We start from the raw sequence: 21,775 nt of genomic DNA, 5'->3' as shown, positions 1-21,775 counted from the left end.
CCTGCGCTCTGACAAAGAACTTGTTCATATGTTCCTCGTCCAAAGATGGCTTGACATTGGCTACTTCTGACCTCCAACGAGTAGCGTACTCCCGAAAAGTTTCGGTGGGCTTCTTCTTAAGATTCTGGATGTAGAAAACATCTGGTGCATTTTCTGTGTTGAACCTGAACCGGTCCATGAAATCGGATGCCATACTCACCCAATTGGATCATTTCTTGGGATCCTGACTGATATACCATGACAAAGCATCTCCAATAAGACTCCTTATAAAGAGTTTCATCCGGATCTTTTCATCCTTTCTGTCCCAGACAAGCTTGTCACAATAGGTCCTCAGATGAACCCTGGGATCACTTGTACTGTCAAACATCTCGAACTTGGGAGGTTTGTACCCCTCTAGTAGTTTTACATCTGGCTGTATGCATAGGTCTTCATAGTTCAAACCTTTTATCCCTTTGCCGCCTTCGACACCCTGGACCCGACTTGTCAATTTCTTGAGTTCTTCGGCCATGTTCTTGATGAGCAGGTCCTTCTGAGCTGATTTTGGTATATAGGAAGTTGGTTGGGTAAAGTGAGGTACGGTTTCCATATATATAGGGTTGCTTTGATGGTTGCCAAGGACTTGGGTGTAGTGATGGTCATTGGTTGAGTTTTGAGGATCAGGAATGGGTTGGGGTGTGTTCTGAGGAGTGTGGTAAGTGGTGACTGGTGGGTACTGAATTGGTTGATGGTGATGTTATCGCAGAGTTGGTATTGGTAAGGGATTGAGATTTTGGGGTGGAGTTGCGTATTGAAGCGGTACATGAGGGTTTTGTGGATGTTGGTTTGTTGTGTTCTGGGGAGGTGCTGAGTTCTTTGTGTTTTGTTGGTTGATATCAGGGACATTCAGGGTGAGGGACAAGTTTTCCAAGTTGCAAACCTGCTGAAGCTCTCCTTGTAGCTCCAATATCTTTTGTTCCAACCTCAAGACTAGATCATTTGGTGCTGGAGTACTCCGACCGTCTGAAGTTTCTGCGTTCTCAGCATTATCCTTTCGAATACCACTTAAGTCGTCCATTTTTGCTTTTCCTTTGCCTTTTGTATTACTTGGAGGAGGAGGTGGAGGGCCTCTATATCTGGTGTGATATGCTGATAATGCTAGTATGAGCGAACCAACCTTAGGGGATGGGAATAAAGAATAAAGAAAAACAAAAAGGTAAACAAGTTAGTAAGGATTCTGAAATATTTGCAGTATTTAAACACATATTGTGAGAACGTAAATTCACGTCCTAATTTGGGAGCCTCGTTGTGCCCGAGGTAGGCCTAGCGACAAATAGATTTGGAGAACTTTAGATGCCAGTAAATGCCTTATTCCATAATATGAAAATAGACGAATCCCAACATGACACTAAGATAATAGAAAAGTAAGTCACTATTGGCCATTGGCCTTATTACATTTAGAAAAGCCAATAAATCTAGTCTACTTGGTCCCAGAAGGACATTCCCCATATTCGATCTTCTTAACTCTATCATACAGGTTCCCCAGCTCGCGCAGACCCAGCATCAGGTAGGCTCTGGCCAAATGTCCTCCTTCACTTCCTTCAGCGTTCTAGCAATCCTCAATCCTCTTTATGACTTTACCCTCCAGCACCACTAATCCTCGCTCCAGATATTCCAACTTTCTATTGGAAGTGACAACCATTTCTTTCCATTCGTCGATCAACCTTGTATTTCTCTCGTGTATTTCCCGATGCTCATTCTCAGAGTCATGGACCCTCTTGCACAGCCTGTTATATTTGACTTGAGCTTCAACTTCTTCGTCTATGATCCTATTCCATCGACCGGCTCCTGGCCTCACCATTCCCTTCAGATTGTCCTCTAACCATGCTGGATAGAGAGGTTCACACCTCGCATGGTACCTGTCTGGCTCAATGGTGTTCTTTTCCACAATGATCTTGCAGTGCCACATGTGCTGAGCTTGGCACTTGTAAGGGATATCGTCATCCTGAAAGTCTGCTTTGAAATGGCTCATCTTGGAGATCCTGGGTACAACTTGTTTCCTGCCTGCTTGCCTCATAACTCGGATAGGGACATAAGGGTATATCCCTCTCAACCCAATCAGCACCAAGTGTGGAGTATCCCTGTATCTGATGATGAATTCGTCTGTTGGGAACCATTCAAACATCCATTGCACTTATTCCTCGGTCAGATTGTCGAATAACTTTACCCACTCTTTGGCACTTTCCGGCTGAGCAAACCTGTCCGGAATGTAAGTCATCTACTTGGGGTGATGGAAGGCAATATGGTCGTTCCAAGCCCTTCGCGGAAATTCTTGGAGATAGTGACCCCTTTGAAGATGTTCTAATAACCACAACTACAGCAACAGGTTACAACCCTCGAAATTCTTAATCCCTCTTTGACAGAGCTCCAGAGCCTTGTAGATGTCGGCTATGATCATGGGGACTATAGTGTATGTTTGTCCATTGATCCCTTCCATCAAAGTTTTGGTGACCATGGCCAACCTGGTATGGATACTTTCCCTTTTCATTGGGAATACTATCAGAACCAAGAAGCACACAATGAACATGAACACTCTGCGGTGGATGTGTCCCAGAGAAGTGATAGAAAGCTCGTCATGGAAGGTACGGTAGGACTTGCTATGGCCATATCTCTCATACAGGTACTCGAAGGGTATGTAGGATTTCTTCAAGCATTCCAAGTCAGCATTTTTCTTCAACCCCAACATCTTTAGGAACCCTTTACCAATACGGTTCTCCGGTACCCACAACCCAGGGCTATCCCAAGTCAGTCCCCCAATTTCTTCTAGGAGGGGAGTCATTTCTATGACGCCAAAATGGAAAACATCCCTTTCACTGTCCCAGAACAAAGTGGCAGCCTCAATCAACCTGTTGTTTGGATGAATGTCTAATAGAGAAGGTACATTGCCCAAGTGCTTTCTTACGTGTTTCTTGTCACATGAGGAAAAGTCCTCCCACCAATCTAGTAGCAATGGTAGAATGTTGCTAACCATGCCGAATCTGGGGACCTCGTGCCTCATTTTCTGCAAAACAAAAAGGTTAGGCCCTTTGCCCCCACCAGACTCGACTATTTGTAAATTCATGCTTAGCATATTGGCATTTAGTTCTCAAAATTAATGCACAGAACGTGATTGTGATCGTTGGGATTATGGAAACCCTGGTGAACTTTTGGATAAGGCTCGTCTTAAAGGATTATTATGTGGACAACATATTAATCCGACTAGATTTGACCATGATGCATGCACAATTATGATCAGAGTAAGGTTACTATGGGGTCTAGATGGGTACCCTAAAGTGGACACCTTGAGGGGGAAAGGCACGGAACCGTCGACTGCACCGTTGATCGACTAGTTTTACCGCAAATAAGTCTTTCCGTATTTAAGGGTAATAAATTGGAAGAGTGCAACCACTCATCAAGAGTTGCTATAGGATTTGATACGCACGAGTGGAATATGATGTGGAGCATGATTTATGCAATAATAAATGACATGTTGTCAGGTATTTGCACGTAGGAAAAATAATAAATATAGTATTGAAAAAATTGAAAAGCAATTACTGAAAAAGAAAACAAAGAGACAAGTCAGTTTCAGGAAAAGAAATCATAAATGCTTGAAAATAGACAGTTAAATTCAAAAAGGGAAAGGGTACGGGATAAGGCATGCTTGGACTAATTCACAAAAATAAGTTCGTTATGGTAAGAGCCTAAATATCCCCAGCACAGTCGCCATGTTGTCGCGCCCCCTTTTCTCCCCTTTTGACGGGGAAGTCCGGGTTTCGATATTCATGGGGGAAATAATTCGTTTCCTCTTGGGAATTTGGGTACCTGGAGAGTCTCCACCTAATGGATTATGGTGTGTTAGGGCACCTAGAGCAATTAACTCATGAACTAGTTTGCATTACCAGAGATTAGGGTAAGGGCTCGAAATAACCTTGAGGGGAAGGTGTTAGGCACCCCTCATGGTCCACAACTGTGGGTTCCGGCCGAACTTAAACTATGTGAATTAGTCTTTTTACAAATAAACAGTTTTAACACATACTCGCAAATAGAGGCATATTTTGACATTCTAAGTACATGCATGATTCAAGTAATGAAAACAAGGGAAAAGGTTTGAACAATTTGCACATATGTAAAAAAAAAAAAGTAAATTCATTTTAACAACGGGAGTTGGGAAAGAGGGGTCCTAGTTTGGTTAGCCTAAGGGATCATACCCACACAATTCCCGGTAATCACTCCTCAATGAGGGGCTACACGTGACATTAGCGCGTAGTCATCATATCCTTATTACCCAATTCCCTCCCCTTGGTCATAGCCTAAAGCGTTCTAGCAACCTTGAAAGATATCCTATGTGTGCATTACTTGTCCCTTCCTTGTGGCCCTGGAGGTATTTAAGACCTCTAATTTAGGTGGTTCTAAACCATCCTAAGGTACTTAAAGGAGAAAAATCTAGGCGTCAACCAAAAACAATTAGGACTGCATTAAAGAGGGAACAATTATAGGCTTACATTTTACCTCCACAAACAGAACAAGTAAGTGCACGTCTCAAATAACGGTTTTCAGATATTTAGGAGGAACTCTAGAACAGGATATCTAGGTAAGTAGAGAATATGCAGTACTGAATTTGGACCAAAGTGTCAAAACCTATTCAGCTTGCCTACTAATTTTAGACATGTTGAATATGAGCAGTCACAGATAATAGAGCATAGATTTACAGTTGCAGAATTGTAGTCGCCCTACAGGTTTGCCTAGGCGTATAATAGTGATGTCCTATAAGCATGGTATCTAATCATTAATCAGAAATGCAATGAGATAGTAAACAATTTTCAACGGGCAGTTTGGAACCTATAGGCATGCTCTCTAGTAACATTAATTAATGCAGCATTGAAAACTTATTAAAGAAATGAATAGATTAGTTAATTAAACTAATTCAGAATCTACAAACATGAGTTAAAGTTAATCTGATTTTGGGTCTAACTATACTTGTTTTAGATCCTATAGGCATGATTTCTAATTAAACGTAATGTGAAGCAAGAAGAATTTATTTGACCAAAACGAAATCCCTATAGTCATGCTTTCTATTAAAGCTGATTTTAAATCCTATAGGCATGATCTTTAAGGAGATGAATTTGAATACATGTTGTAATGGAAACTGAACCTCAGTGACTTTACACTCTATAGGCATGATATCTAATTATATGACATGGAGCAAGTAGAATTCATTTCAACCAAGAAATCCTATAGGCGTATTGTCTAACACAGCACATGAAAATAAACCCTATAGGCATGTTATCTACCCAACTTTACCCAAAATATACGACTGCCATCTCTTTTCACTAGTCACCCCAATATTTGTTTACAATTAATTATTATAAAACAAGAATTGAACGAATTACATAATTATAAATATACATTAAACTATAGGGAGCCTAAAGTAGGCCCAAAGTAATTTCCAAACCTTTAGTAGTCTCAATTACCCAAAGTTCCATAGCCAATGTAACGACCCGACCGGTCGTTTTGCCTTTTAGAACCCTGTTCCCCTAAATAAAACTTCATGTGCTTGCTTTAGCTAACTTACGACTTGCGGGGGCGGTTGGTTCGGGAATTGGAAGAGTTTTGAGTGAAATATGTCCATTTGATTCTTTAGGATTCTCTTAAAATACCAAGTTTGACTTTGGTCAATATTTTGAGAAAACGGATCCGGATTCGTGATTTGACAGTCCCGAAGAGTCCGTAGAAAAATATGGGACCTGGGCGTATGTCCAGAATCGAATTCCGAGGTCCCTAGCCCGAGCAATGAATTTTTTATTAGAAATTGTTAATTTGCAGTTTTAAAGAATTAAAGAAACTAAGTAATCATTGATTTCCTAGGTATCGGGCTTGTATTTTGGTTTCGAAGCCTGGTACAGGTCCAAAACATCATTTAAGACTTGCCCGTAAAATTTGGTGTCAATCCGAGTAGTTTAAGGGCGTTTTGGCCCGTTAGAAGGAAATTAAGAACATGAAGTTCATAAGTTTGATTCAATTGGTTTTAGGGGGTGAATCCTAGATTTAGCGTTGTTTCGGGTATTCCGAGCGTTCGAGTAGGTCCGTCTCATGATTTCAGACTCGTCGGTATGTTTGGGCGGGGCCCGAGAGCCCTGAGCTTCAATCGGACGAGGCTCGAGTGAAGTGGAAAATTTGATAAAGGGATGAAGGTTGTTGCTTCTGTCATAACCACATCGGTTCTTGGACCGAAGATACGGGACCATAGGTGCGGCCCTTCCATTGCAGAAGCGGCCTAGGTGGCCAGGCCACAAAACCGCAGATGCAGCTCCGCAGATGCGATCGTGAGACCGCAGATGCGGTCCCAGCTTTCCCTTCCCTTTCCGTAGATGCGGTCACACTCTCGCAGATGCGGTCCCCTGACCGTAGATGCAGAAATCGCTGGGCACTGAGGTTCATTTAATACGAGTTCAAGGCCATTTTTATCACATATACACTCTTCCTTTGGGCGATTTGGGAGCTTTTGAGAGAAGGTCTTCACTTAGCATTGTGAGGTAAGTTTATTCCACCCATATTTAGGTTAAATACTTACATATTAGGTAGATTAAACATTAAAAATTAGGTAAAATCAAAGGGTTAGAGCAAGACCTGGGGTTTTAGTAAAACTTAGATTTAACCACGAAAATTGTTATGAAATGAACTAGAAATCATATATTATTGACCCTTAGATAGTACAGAACCATTTCCTTCGAAAAATCTCGGAATCCGGGCACATGGGCCCGGGGTTAGAATTTAGGAAACTCGAGCTAATGGTTGGGAAATTTCTTAAATAGCTAGAATTCGATCTTGTGAGCCTATATTGATTAGTTCTTACTTCATTTAACTAGTTTGGGATTGTTCAGCTCCGAGTTGAGGGCTTGGACTCGTTCTTGGTATTGGAAGTGCACTTTGGAGCGAGGTGAGTCTCCTTTCTAACCTTGTAAGAGGGAATTGTCCCCATAGGTGTAATAATTGAATTAATTGTCATTATATGCGGGGGCTACATACGCACTAGGTGACGAGGGTCCGTGCGTAGCTACTATTATCTTAAGTCCGGGTAGTCTAAGACCCATAAGCATGCTATACTTGGAATATTGTAAAATTATTGACAATTTGAATTGCTTAAACCACATAGAATGAGCGAATGAATTTCTAAGAAGATTAAACTCCATTTTTCTTGAATTGTTAAAAGAGAATTGACTTTTCCTTAGATAACTGCTCCTTGATGAATTCTTGATTGACTGAGTGTTGTGTTTGTTTAAATTTGACCACGTCGTATGTACGATTCGCGAACGGGGTAATAGATGCATCTATGGTTCGAGCCGTTCGACCCTCGGCAGTGCACAATTTACTTTTATGTTAGATCGTGCCGTACGTTCCTCGGTATTGCTTGCGCATGTTTTACTTAGTATTTCTCTGTGGACTGAACTTCATATATGCCTTGAAATGTAGATGGATACCTAGGATATTATTTGGAAAAAGAATTGCTAATCCTTGTCTTAAAATTTTAATAAACTGTGTTATCCATGCTTATTACAGATTCCTTCCCATATTATTTGACCCTAGTGAGTATCAAGTCGACCTTTCGTCTTTACTTCTTCTAGATTAGACGGGATACTTACGGGGTACATATTGTTTATGTACTCATACTACACTTCTGTACTTAATTGTACAGGATCTGAGGCAGGTGTATCTGGCTATCAGTCTGGTGCGTATCCCGGGGCGAACTCGAGACATCTAAGGTGAGCTGCTTCCCTCCTATGCCGTTCAGCAGCCTGAAGAAGTCTTTGTTATGTATAATTTTGTTGTCTATTCTGTTTCGAATAGTAGGATAGTGTAGTTCTGTTGTGTACTCTACTAGTTGCCCACAGCTTGTGACACCAGGTCTTGGCACACACATTAGTAGATAGTTCTTTTGGGTTAAACACTACTTATCATCACCTGATCTAAATTGAAAATTTAGAAACGTTGTAACCACATTGGGTAGATAAAATGAGAATCTACTAATACTTCCACGTTGGCTTGCCTGACAATGGTGTTGGGCGCCATCATGACCTATTTTGGAAATGGGTCGTGACAACATGGTATCAGAGCACTAGGTTCACGTAGGTCTCACAAGTCATGGGCAAACCTAATAGAGTCTTGTAGATCGGTACGAAGACGTATGTATTTATCTTCGAGAGGCTATATGGTATTAGGAAAGGCTACTCTTTATTCATTTCCTATCGTGCAGTGGTTGGTATACTAAATTTCCCTCTTCTATTCTCTCACAGATGGTGAGAACACACGCGGCTGATGTTCCAGACCCAGGAGGAGCTGCTCCCCACGTTGCTAGAGGCCGAGGCAAAGGCCGGGGGAGGGCACCGGCTCGTGGTAGGGTACGACAGCATCCTAGAGTTATCTCAGTAGCACCACCAGCAGATCCCGCGGGAGATCCTATTATCAAGAAGCAGGGCGAGGTGCCCGCAGTTGAGCCTACCCCGGTAGACTTTATGACAGCACCGGGATTCCAAGAGGTCATGGGTCGTATACTGCGGTTCATGGATTCTATGACTCAGGCTGGCTTATTTCCAGCAGATCCAGCTACATCACAGGCAGGAGGGGGAGCACAGACCTCTACTGCTCAGGTTCCTGGTCATACAGCTGCTGTGTATCAGACTCCGGGTGCACTACCCGCAGATGGGGCCCAGCTAGTTGCCACAGTGGTGCCATATCCCAGACCAGCTGTGGATGGTGACCCGCAAAAGCTATTGGATAGATGGACTAGACTTCACCCTCCTATCTTCGGGGGTGAGTGACATGAGGATGCCCAAGACTTCATCGACAGGTGCAGGGACAGATTGCACGACATGAGGATATTGGAGTCACATGGAGTTGACTTCACCACTTTTCAGCTGGAGGGTAGGCTCGTAGATGGTGGCAGCCCTATGTTCTTGGTAGGCCAGCAGGTTCCCCTCCCCTCACTTGGAGTCAGTTCGCACAGTTATTCCTGGATAGGTACATTCCACCCTCTGAGAGGGAAGAACTGCGGTATCAGTTTGAGCATCTTGAGCAGGGATAGATGTCTGTGACCGATTATGAGGCGAGGTTCTCTGAGTTGTCTCGCCATACACTCATGATACTTTCCACAAATACAGAGAGAGTGCGGAGATTTGTTGTGGGGTTGCCCCCCAGTATTTGATCTGGCATTGCTTGAGAGGTGGAGATGGGTACTGAGTACCAGCTAGTGGTAGAGATTGCTCGCAGGATTGAGGGATATCGCCAAAGGGGTAGAGAGCAGATTCAGCAGGACAGGAGGGCCTAATTTTTGGGGGAGTTCAGAGGTTCCCCAGCTAGGGGAAGAGGTTACTTCATAAGGGCTCAGCCCAGCAGGCACCCGTATTCAGCACCACCACCCCCTCCCCCAGGTGCTCCAGTGAGACCTTATCTTAGTGCGATGCTAGAGAATTCTTACCGCCCACCAGCTATTCAGGGTTCCTCCGGCAGGTATTCTGGTCATCAGGATTCTTCTAGTGCTCACTTCAGTGCTGTGCCAGAGAGTTCATATCGCCCACCAGCCATATAGGGTTCTTACAGTGGGTATTTGGGTCAACAGGCTCAGACTTCAGGGCAGCAGGCTATGGTACCGAGAGTATGCTATGAGTGTGGAGATCTGGGTCACATGAAGAGGACCTGCCCCAGGCTTCGGGGCAAAGGCAGTACAGTAGGGTCAGCAGCCTATTATTTCAGCACCTACTGCCCCGCCACCTAGAGGTGGAGGGTAGGCTGGTAGAGGTCGTCCTAGAGGTGGAGGTCAGGCAGGGAGAGGTCAGCCAGCTATTGTCCAGTCAGGTGGAGGCCAGCCAGCCGGTGCTCCAGCCAGGTTCTATGCCCTTCCGGCCAGGCCAGATGCATTGGCCTCAGATGCCGTCATCATAGGTATTATTTCTGTCAGTGGTAGGGATGCTTCGGTATTGTTTGATCCAGGGTCTACCTATTCATATGTATCATCTCTGTTTGCTCATTTCCTAGTTATTTCTCCTGATCCCTTGGGCACTCCTATTTATATGTCTACGCTAGTTGGTGATTTTGTGGTTGTGGATCGGATCTACTGGTCCTGTGTGGTCACATTTTGTGGTTTCAAGACTAGAGCAGATCTTCTATTGCTTGATATGATCGATTTTTAGGTCATCCTGGGCATGGATTGGTTGTCTCCATATCGCGTTGTCCTAGATTGCCATGCCAAGAGTGTTTAACTAGTGATTCCAGGGTTGCCGAGGTTAGAGTGGAAGGGTTCCATAGTTGATACACCTAGTCGGGTTATTTCTTTCTTGAAGGCTCGGCATATGGTCGAGAAAGGGTGTTTGGCTTATCTAGCTTATGTTCGAGACATCACTGTAGAGTCTCTGACGATTGATTCAGTTCCAGTGGTTCGAGAGTTTGCCAATGTTTTTCCTTCTGATCTTCCTAGTATGCCTCCAGATCATTGATTTCTGTATTGATTTGGCTCCAGGCATCCAGCCTATATCTATTCCACCATACCGTATGGCTCCTAAGGAGTTGAAGAAATTGAAGGAGTAGCTTGAGGAGTTGTTGGCGAAGGGGTTTGTTAGGCCTAGTGCATCGCCTTGGGGTGCACCAGTGTTATTTGTGAAGAAGAAGGATGGGACTATGCGGATGTGCATTGATTACCGCCAGTTGAACAAAGTCACCATCAAGAACAAGTATCTGTTGCCTCATATTGATTATTTGTTCAACCAGTTGCAGGGTGCTAGGGTGTTCTCTAAGATAGACCTAAGTTCGGGATATCATCAGCTAAAGATCCAGGACTCGAATGTTCCGAAGACTGCGTTCTGGACTAGATATGGCCACTATGAGTTTTTGGTGATGTCCTTTGGCTTGACTAATGCCCCAACAGCATTTATGGATTTGATGAACAGGGTATTCAGGCCTTATATTGATTCGTTTGTCATTGTCTTCATTGACGACATCTTGATATACTCACGTAGCCTGGGGGAGCACGAGCAGCATTTGAGAGTAGTGCTTCAGACCTTGCGAGAGCAGAAGCTATATGCTAAGTTCTCCAAGTGTGAGTTTTGGCTGGAGTCAGTGGCATTCTTGGGTCATATTGTGTCCGGAGAGGGTATTAAGGTGGATCCCAAGAAGATTAAAGCAGTTCAGAGTTAGCCACGTCCTACCTTAGTGACCGAGATTAGGAGTTTCCTGGGGTTAGCAGGTTACTACCGGCGATTCGTGCAGGGCTTTTCATCTATTGCATCACCTTTGACTAGATTGACCCAGAAGGGTGCTCCTTTCCATTGGTCCGATGATTGTGAGGAGAGCTTTCAGAAGCTCGAGACAGCCTTGACTATAGCACCGGTTCTTGTGTTGCCTTCTGGTTCGGGGATGTATACCGTATATTGCGACGCTTAACGCATTGGTTTGGGATGTGTATTGATGCAGGAGGGGCGAGTTATTGCATATGCTTCGCGTCAGCTGAAGGTTCATGAGAAGAATTATCATGTGCATGATCTAGAATTGGCCGCGATTGTTCATGCTCTTAAGATATGGAGGCATTATCTGTATGGGGTGTCATGCGAGGTTTATACCGATCATCGCAGCTTGCAACATATATTAAAGTAGAGGGATCTTAATTTGAGGCAGTGTAGGTGGCTTGAGATACTGAAGGATTATAACATCACCATTCTTTATCACCCGAGCAAGGCGAATGTGGTCGTGGATGCTTTGAGCAGAAAGGCGGAGAGTATGGGTAGCTTGGCATTCATTCCAGCAGCGGAAAGGCCACTATCCTTGGACATTCAGTCCTTGGCTAACAGACTTGTGAGGTTAGACATTTCAGAGTCCAGCCGAGTTCTAGCATGTGTTGTTGCCCAATCTTCATTATTGGGGCTGATCAAGGCCCGACAGTTTGATGATCCACACTTGGTGGTTCTTAGAGAGACGGTGCTTTAGGAAGGTTCCAAGGAGGTTTCTATTGGCGAGGATGGTGTTTTGAGACTCCATGGTCGTCTATGTGTTCCTAATGTTGATGGTCTGAGGGAGAAGATTCTAGAGGAGGCCCACAGTTCACGGTATTTCATTCATCCGGTGCCACGAAGATGTATCGTGACTTGAGGTAGCATTATTGGTGGCGGAGAATGAAGAAGGACATAGTAGAATATGTAGCTAGATGTCTGAATTGCCAGCAGGTCAAGTATGAACACCAGAGGCCGGGTGGCCTACTTCAGTAGATGCCCATTCCAGAGTGAAAGTGGGAGCGCATCACCATGGATTTCGTAGTTGGGTTGCCGCGGACCTTGCAGAAGTATAATTCAGTATGGGGCATTGTGGATAGGTTGACCAAGTCGGCTCACTTCATTCAAGTGGAGACTACTTATACAGCAGAGAGGTATGCTCATATCTACATTCGGGAGATAGTTCGGTTGCACGGGCTGCCTGTGTCCATCATATCAGACAGAGTCCCTCAGTTCACTTCCCATTTCTAGAGGGCCGTTCAGAGTGAGTTGGGGACCCGTGTAGAGCTTAGCACAGCATTCCATCCTCAGACTGACGGTCAGTCAGAGCGGACAGTTTAGATTTTAGAGGATATGCTTAGAGCATGTGTGATTGACTTTGGAGGGCAATGGGATCAGCTCTTGCCCTTGGCGGAGTTTGCATATAACAATAGCTATCAGTCCAGCATTGAGATGGCTCCATATGAGGCTTTATATGGTAGTCGTTGTTGTTCTCCTATCGGGTGGTTCGAGCCTGGTGAGGCCAAGTTGTATGGTACAGACTTGGTACAGGATGCCTTGGATAAGGTGAAGTTGATTCAGGAGAGGCTTCACACAGATCAGCCCAGACAAAAAAGTTACGCGGATCAGAAGGCGCGTGACGTATCATTTATGGTTGGCGAGAAGGTTTTCTTGAAAGTCTCGCCAATGAAAGGCATTATGAGGTTCGGGAAGAATGGCAAGTTGATCCAAGGTTTATTGGTCCCTTCGAGGTGTTGAGACGAGTTGGGGAGGTTGTCTATAAGCTTGCTTTACCCCCCAGTTTATCGGGAGTTCATCCAGTTTTTCATGTATCGATGCTTCGGAAGTATCACTCTGACCTATCCCATGTGTTGGACTTCAGTACTATTCAGTTGGATGAGAGTTTGGGTTATGAGGAGGATCCAGTTGCCATTATTGATAGGCAGGATTGCCTGTTGAGGTCCAAGAGGATTTCTGCGGTAAGAGTCCAGTGGAGGGGCCAACCATTCGAGGAGGCGACCTGGTAGTCCGAGGAGGACATGCGGAGCAGATATTCCCATTTATTCAGCAGTTTAGGTACCTTTCTATGTCCGTTCTAGGACGAACGTTTGGTTAAGAGGTGGAGAATGTAACGACCCGACCGGTCGTTTTCCCTTTTAGAACCTCGTTCCCTTAAAATAAAACTTCTCGTGCTTGCTTTAGCTAACTTACGACTTGCGGGGGCGGTTGGTTTGGGAATTGGAAGAGCTTTGAGTGAAATATGTCCATTTGATTCTTTAGGATTCTCTTAAAAGACCAAGTTTGACTTTGGTCAACATTTTGAGAAACCGGACCCGGATTCGTGATTTGACGGTCCCGGAGGGTCCGTGGAAAAATATGGGACCTGGGCGTATGTCCAGAATCGAATTCCGAGGTCCCTAGCCCGAGTAATGAATTTTTTATTAGAAACTGTTAATTTGAAGTTTTAAAGAATTAAAGAAACTAAGTAATCATTGATTTCCTAGGTATCGGGTTCGTATTTTGGTTTCGAAGTCTGGTACAGGTCCGAAACATCATTTAAGACTTGCCCGTAAAATTTGGTGTCAATCCGAGTAGTTTAAGGGCGTTTTGGACCGTTAAAGGGAAATTAAGAATTTGAAGTTCATAAGTTTGATTCAATTGGTTTTAGGGGGTGAATCCAAGATTTAGCGTTGTTTCGGGTGTTCCGAGGGTTCGAGTAGGTCCGTCTCGTGATTTCAGACTTGTCGGTATGTTCGGGCGGGGCCCAAGAGCCCCGAGCTTCAATCGGATGAGGCTCGAGTGAAGTGGAAAACTTAATAAAGGGCTGAAGGTTGCTGCTTCTGCCATAACCGCATATACTGTTCTTGGACCGAAGATGCGGGACCGAAGGTGCGGCCCTTCCATCGCAGAAGCGGCCCAGGTGGCCAGGCCACGAAACCGCAGATGCTGTCCCAGCTTTCCCTTCCCTTTCCGTAGATGCGGTCACACTCTCGCAGATGCGGTCCCCTGACCGTAGATGCGGAAATCGCTGGGCACTGTGGTTCATTTAATACGAGTTCAAGGCCATTTTTTATCACATATACACTCTTCCTTTGGGCGATTTGGGAGCTTTTGAGAGAAGGTCTTCACTTAGCATTGTGAGGTAAGTTTATTCCACCCAACTTTAGGTTAAATACTTACATATTAGGTAGATTAAACATTAAAAATTAGGTAAAATCAAAGGGTTAGAGCAAGACCTAGGATTTTAATAAAACTTAGATTTAACCACGAAAATTGTTATGAAATGAACTAGAAATCATATATTATTGATCCTTAGGTTGTAGAGAACCATTTCCTTCGAAAAATCTCGGAATCCGGGTACATGGGCCTGGGGTCGGAATTTAGGAAACTCGTGCTAATGGTGGGGAAATTGCTTAAATAGCTAGAATTTGATCTTGTGAGCCTATATTGATTAGTTCTTACTTCATTTAACTAGTTTGGGATTGTTCGGCTCCGAGTTGAGGTCTTGGACTCGTTCTTGGTATTGGAAGTGCACTTTGGAGCGAGGTGAGTCTCCTTTCTAACCTTGTAAGAGGGAATTGTCCTCATAGGTGTAATAATTGAATTAATTGCCATTATATGCGGGGGCTACGTACGCACTAGGTGACGAGGGTTCATGCGTAGCTACTATTATGTTAAGTCCGGGTAGTCTAGGACCCACAAGCATGCTATACTTGGAATATTGTAATATTATTGACAATTTGAATTGCTTAAACCACATCGAATGAGCGAATGAATTTCTAAGAAGATTAAACTCCATTTTTCTTGAATTGTTAAAAGAGAATTGACTTTTCCTTGGATAACTGCTCCTTGATGAATTCTTGATTGACTGAGTGTTGTGTTTGTTTAAATTTGACTGCGTCGCATGTACGATTCGCGAGCGGGGTAATAGATGCATCTATGGTTCGAGCCATTCGACCCTCGGCAGTGCACAATTTACTTTTATGTTGGATCGTGCCGTACGTTCCTCGGTATTGCTTGCGCATGTTTTACTTAGTATTTCTCTGTGGACTGAACTTCATATATGCTTTGAAACGTAGATGGGTACCTAGGATATTATTTGGAAAAAGAATTGTTAATCCTTGTCTTAAAATTTCAAAAAACTGTGCTATCCATGCTTATTACAGATTCCTTCCCATATTATTTGACCCTAGTGAGTATCAAGTCGACCTCTCGTCTCTACTTCTTCGAGATTAGACGGGATACTTACGGGGTACATATTGTTTATGTACTCATACTATACTTCTATAATTAATTGTACAGTATCTGAGGCAGGTGTATCTGGCTATCAGTCTGGTGCGTATCCCGGGGCGAACTCGAGACTTCTACGGTGAGCTACTTCCCTCCCATGCCATTCAGCATCCTGAAGAAGTCTTTCTTATGTATAATTTTGCTGTCTATTCTGTTTCGGATAGTAGGATAGTGTAGTTCTATTGTGTACTCTACTAGTTGCCCACAGCTTGTGACACCAGGTCTTGGCACACACATTAGTAGACAGTTCTTTTGGGTTGTATAATTATTATTAAACATTGCTTATCATTACCTGATCTAAATTGCAAATTTAGAAACGTTGTAACCAAATTGGGTAGATAAAATGAGAATCTACTAATACTTCCGTGTTAGCTTTCCTGACAATGGTGTTGGGTGCCATCATGACCTATTTTGGAAATGGGTCGTGACAGCCAATTTCATGTCTAGGTATGTTAGAGTTCCCTAAGGACCTCAAGGATCCTGGGCAGTGCTCACACCCAGACCTTTCTCAAATAAGGGCTGATTTATGTGCAGTGTGGAAGTGTCAGCCCTGATATGCCAGAGTTCAGAGAGATCTCAGGGGCCTCTAAGCAGTACACATACCAAAGGGGCAAGACTTAATGAACTAAGAGTAAGTGAGAGTGCACAATTTTAATTGTGTAGAGAAGGGTCTTAGGGGTGAGAAGATTTTTTGAAAACCAGTACCAGTTTGAGTAAAACAATAGTTGGAAAAGCATGAAAAAGAACATCTTAAAATTAGAAAACCAGTCCCAAAACAGCTTCAGAAAACACTTTGGCAAACAGACTTCACACAATGAGAAAGGGGTAGGGGACATTTAGAATACACCTTAGTGATAGCAAACAAATACATAGATTCCTCAAGAAGTTGTGGAATTGACAAGTTAGTTACGAAAATATATTGAGAACACATAGGTCTTAGACATGACCAATACACACAACTAGAGTACCTTTGAAAGGGTTAAATGTCTTAACAGGATTTCATTAGTGAAGTAGAGCAGGTAAGACTTAGATGAACAAACTACACAAGCATTTCATGAAGCATTCAAAGTTTTAGAAATACACATAGAACAAACAGAATTTAGACATGTTGGGTGAGACAGTAAACAAACAATGCAACTTGGATATACTAGTGAACAAATAGGATTCATACAATTATCTAAAGCAGGATTGGGCATACTAAACAGTATACTAGTTATAGCTTTTAATAGAACAAACTTAAACATGCTGAGTGATACAGTAATTAGGCAGTATAATCTAAACATGCTAGCTACACATTGAGCATATGACAGTAGAATAGCAAGTAGAACTGGAAATCAGAACTGATGAACTGCAGGATCAAAGAAAACACATAGTTTTGGAATGTGAATTGAATCAGGACATACCAGTTAAGGAGAGAATACAGAGTATAGAGTAGAAATAGTGCAAATAGCCAGTCTTGACTTACAGCCGGCTGGATTAGTGAGAATTACAAGTAACATAAGAGAATAGAGAGCTTCTGAGAGTGTGAGAGTGTGGAGGAACTAGTGTTCGTGCCTAAGAAGTTAAAATAAGAGAGTTTATATAATAGCTCGAGAGTAGAGTAAATAAGGTAAAGTAATCATCAATCAGCAATTAAGGTATTTCAGAATCAATCACACAAGGATTCAGCATAGTTTTTCTCCTTTAATTAAGGAAAATCAACCAACGGTAATGATCGGAACTAATTAAGGCAAGCGGTTCAAATCAGAGTCAAGGGTCTAATTAAGGAAAGAATCATGCAAAGAGTCAGCAAGTATCGCAGACAATTTCAAATAAGGCAAGAAAGGAATAGTCATGAAACAGATTGATAAATCAAGAATTCAAATCAACACTGATTTAAGGGTGAAAATATAGGTTTACCATGAATAGGCAAAAAATATATATAGACACATAGAATCAGTATGGAGTCGAACCAAGAACCTTAGTAGAGGCATATTAGGATAAAAATCACGAGACATCTAATTAGGCTAAAGAAAAATCACAGGAACCAAAGCATAAGACAAAGTCGGTAGTAACTCAGAAGCCAAACAAAATATTGAAAAATTTAGGGTTTTTAGCATAAACGAGTTGGGGTTAAAACAAACCTTACGAAATCGGTTAAAACACATAAGAAACAGAAGATTAAACACTCAAAATTATCAAACGTTTTGGAGAAAGAAATTTTCGGAAAACCCTAGTTTAGAAAAAATGGAAAATCATTTGAAAATCAGAAGGTTCTTGTAAAAATCATACGAAATAGGTTCGATCTATCTCAGATCATGCACAGATCTGAGAAGTTCAAAGGACAAAAATTAGGGTTTCGAGAAGAACAACACAGAGGTGAAGAAGCAATCTTAGAAATCCATATATTTAAGGCGACATAGGAAGATCTTACTCAAAATCGAACCGGAACAACCTGAAACAGGCGATCAAAGACCAAAGGCATAAGCAAACTAACCTTGGTCCCTTGAGGACCCTAGGGATGGTGATACCAGTACAGGAGAGGCCATTAGAGGCCTGGGGTGGTGAGAAACCACCATGGATGGCCATAGATCAGTGATGGCGAGGGTGGATTAGGGTTAGGTTTTGGGAGCATTGGAGAGGAAGGGGGTTTCAGGGCGGCTGTTTGGGTGAGAATGGTCGGGTTTGGGGGTTCGTTTGGAACTAAAAAAGGTAAGGGGTAATGGTGGTCGTTGATCTCTGTGATCAACGGCCAAGATTGAAAGGATTTGGGGTCGGGTTGGGTGTTATAGATTTGGGTTGGGTAAGTTTTGGGCCCGATTGGGATTTGGGGGGAGGGGGGTTAAAATTGGGCTAATTTAATAGGCTAGGTCCAAAATAAAAAGGGGTTATTTGTTAAATACGTAATTAATTGCTAAAATAATTTTATAAAATGGTTAATAAAATATAAAAATAATTTTCATGCATGAAAATGTTTTAAAGTAATTACTTAATATTTAAAAAAGATAAAATCCTATGTTTCGGTAAAAATAATGTAATAATACATGCATAGGCTATAATCGCAAAGTAATAGCAATTGCATCCTAAAATATACCATGTGGCTATTTGTGCAATAATTGAAATTTAATATAAATGCAAATGATAAATTAAGCCACAAAAATTATTATAAAACTATTTTGTGATGCAATCAGTGATTGTTTTATAAATAAAATGCTGGGATAAATTAATTAAAATATTTTAAAAATGCAGAAATTGTATGAAAAATACTAATTGGTGCCAAGGCATAGTTTTGAAAATATTATGGGAAAAATTGGGTATCAACATCCGTTCCGATTTACGTGAACTTCTTTCATTTTTGGTCCGTTTCAAAAAGAATGACCACTTTCTAAATTTGAAAATAATTTAGCTTAAACTTATAACTCTACCATTAATGAAAAAACTTTTATAACTACACAAATAATCTGGGCCCCTTTTTGACTTGTTTAGAACCATAAATTCCAAAAGTCTTATTTTTTCTTAAACTGTGTGTCAAGTCAAACAGGTTCACATAAATTGGAACGGAAGGAGTATGTTTTTTCAAATACAAGTCTACACATCTTAGTTATCTAAGATTTGAGTAGTTTTATTGGTTATTGGAATTTGGTTTATATTGATATTCCAGCCTGCTTTGGATGAATTGAGTCTATTGGATTGGATGTCTTTTAGCAGTTAGAGGGTATTTGAATTGGCTTATTTTAAGTTCTTATTGACTTTTAAGCACTTTTCTAGTTTTTGTAGTATTTGACAATGATATAAAGTACTTAAAAGCACTTACTTTTAGCATGAAAAGTACAAAAATAAGCCAAAAATTAAAAGTTGGGTATTACCAACTTATGACTTTTTGCTTTTAGCTTATAAGCTACTTTTTAAAAGTCAATCCAAACAACCTCTTAGTGTCCTTCTGTTGGCCCTATATAAAGCCTTCAGTATGACTCTATTTTCCTAAAGAAACATCTCTTTTATCGAATTCTTACTTAGTTTTCTCTTTTGGGTATCCACTCTATTGAAATTCTTGAAGAGTTTTTTAGGTTTCTCCATTTGGGTTTTCTTCAAAAATCAGTCTTTCTTATCTCTGAATCAAACAAATTGTTGTGAACTACTACTGATCAGCACTGCAAAGAGTGAAGTTGTAGGTGTTGTTATACTCTACATTTTGTTTTGGGGATATTTGGTGAATTTTTGGTCCTAAATGTTCTGTACAATTCCGCTTCTGCGGAAGAATTGGTCGCATCTGTGGCTCGCTTTTGCGAGTTAGAGTTGCTCTTCTGCCATCCATACTGCCTAGCCCAAGCTTGCACGTGTGGACAGAATTCCGTGTTTGTGCAAATCGCTTCTGTGATAGTCAGTGCATATCTGCGAGAAGCTTCGCTTCTGCGATCCTATGTATCGCTTCTGCGAGCTGCAGAAGCGTGGAATTTTCCTCTGGGATGCCCCTCCAGTCCTAATTTCGCTTCTGCAAGGAGATACCTCGCTTCTGCGAGGTCGCTTCTACGATGCCACAGAAGCGAATGCACCGGCTGCTGTCCAGAACAACAGTTTCAGCAGTTCCCATTGTCCGACATCAAATCTGTTAACCTTTCGAAATCCACCCGAAGCCCTCGGTACCTTAACCAGTTATACCATCATGTCCTAAAATACAACACAAACTTAGTCGAGGCTTCAAACCACGTCAAACAACGCCGAAATTGTGAATCGCGCATCGAATCGAATTATGAGTTTTCAAATCTTCCAACTTCTATATTTTGCGCCGAAACGTATCAAATCAATCCGGGATGACGTCAAATTTTGCACACAAGTCATAAATGACGTAATGGAGTTGTTCCAATTTTCGGAATCAAAATCTGACCTCGTTCAGAAGAAGATATAACTTTAAAATAATTTGATGATTCATTATCAACAAGAAAAGTTTGAAAATCATTCCCATAAGAAAAATATTCTTTTCTAGCCCTTTTGCTCCTTCTCAATTCCTCATTCGAGTTAATCTCATTATTTGTTTCAACATGTGTGTGAGAAATTTTATCAGACAATAGATAAATATATTCAAAGAACTCAGCATTCTTTGTCTCAATTATAGTATTGCAATCAAGAATACCACTTTTTAAAACAAGAAATCTATATGCAACACTATGTTCAGCATATCCAATAAGCATACAATCAGCAGTTTTAGAACTTATTTTCCTCTTTTTAGGTTCAGGCAAAAGAACTTTAGAAAGGCACTCCCACACTTTTAAATATTTCGGGTTAGGTTTATAACCCTTCCATAATTCATAAGGAGTTTTGCCGGTTCTTCTATGCGGTATTCTATTTTGTATGTGACATGCAAATAAAATATCTCCATCCCACAAATTATCAGGAGCATTAGAGCTAACTAACAAAGAGTTCATCATCTCTTTCAATGTTATATTTTTCCTTTCAGCTACTCAATTTGACTCAGGTGAATAAGGCGAAGTTACTTCATGAATTATTCCATTCTTTTCAAAAAAATTATTCAAAGATAAATATTCTCCACCTCTATCAGATCTAATTCTCTTGATTTTTATACTAAGTTGATTATCAACCTCGGTTTTATAAGAAATAAAAGCATTAAAAGCATCATCTTTGTTTCTAAGCAAATAAAATTTAGTATATCTCAAAAAATCATCAATAAAAGTCACATAATATCTTTTACCACCTCTAGTCATAGTCTGCTTTAAATCACCTAAATTACTATGAATTAAGGATAATAATTTAGTTTCTCTATTTACAAAAAAATAAGTCATTCTAGTACTTTTAGCTTCCGCACATATTTCACACTTGTCAATATTATTGGAGTCTAAACCGGATATTAATCCTACACTGTATTTTATTTATATACGCAATATTAATATGTCCTAGTCTAGCATGCCATAAAGAAACAGACCCAACCATATAAGCAGAATAAGATGCATTTTTATTGCTAGTATCGAAAATATTAAGCATAAATAAACCATGGATTTTAACAGATTTACCTCCTAGTACAAAGCCTATTGGTTGTAAATGGATTTTCAAAAAGAAATTTAATCCTGATGGATCTTTAGATAAATATAAAGCTCGGTTAGTAGCAAAAGAATTTTCTCAAAAATAAATTATAGATTATTTTGATACATTTGTACCAGTGACTAGAATTTCTTCTATTCGAGTTTTAATTGCCTTAGCTTCTATCCATAAGATTTTTATCCATC

The 21,775-nt window shown here is 41.4% G+C and overlaps 1 protein-coding gene across 1 annotated transcript; it reads left to right on the top strand.

The window, feature by feature from the left end:
* Window positions 1–12,620: 12,620 nt before the first annotated feature.
* On the top strand, window positions 12,621–13,025 carry LOC138878076 (uncharacterized). The gene has a single exon (XM_070157732.1). It carries the CDS (start codon window positions 12,621–12,623, stop codon window positions 13,023–13,025), a length of 405 nt encoding a protein of 134 aa, XP_070013833.1.
* Window positions 13,026–21,775: the final 8,750 nt, after the last annotated feature.

The sequence above is a fragment of the Nicotiana sylvestris genome, chromosome 9 (genome assembly GCF_000393655.2).
Source record: "Nicotiana sylvestris chromosome 9, ASM39365v2, whole genome shotgun sequence".
Lineage (NCBI taxonomy): Eukaryota > Viridiplantae > Streptophyta > Magnoliopsida > Solanales > Solanaceae > Nicotiana > Nicotiana sylvestris.
The sequence above is the reverse complement of the archived record's forward strand: the minus strand, read 5'-3'. Positions and strand labels throughout refer to the sequence as shown.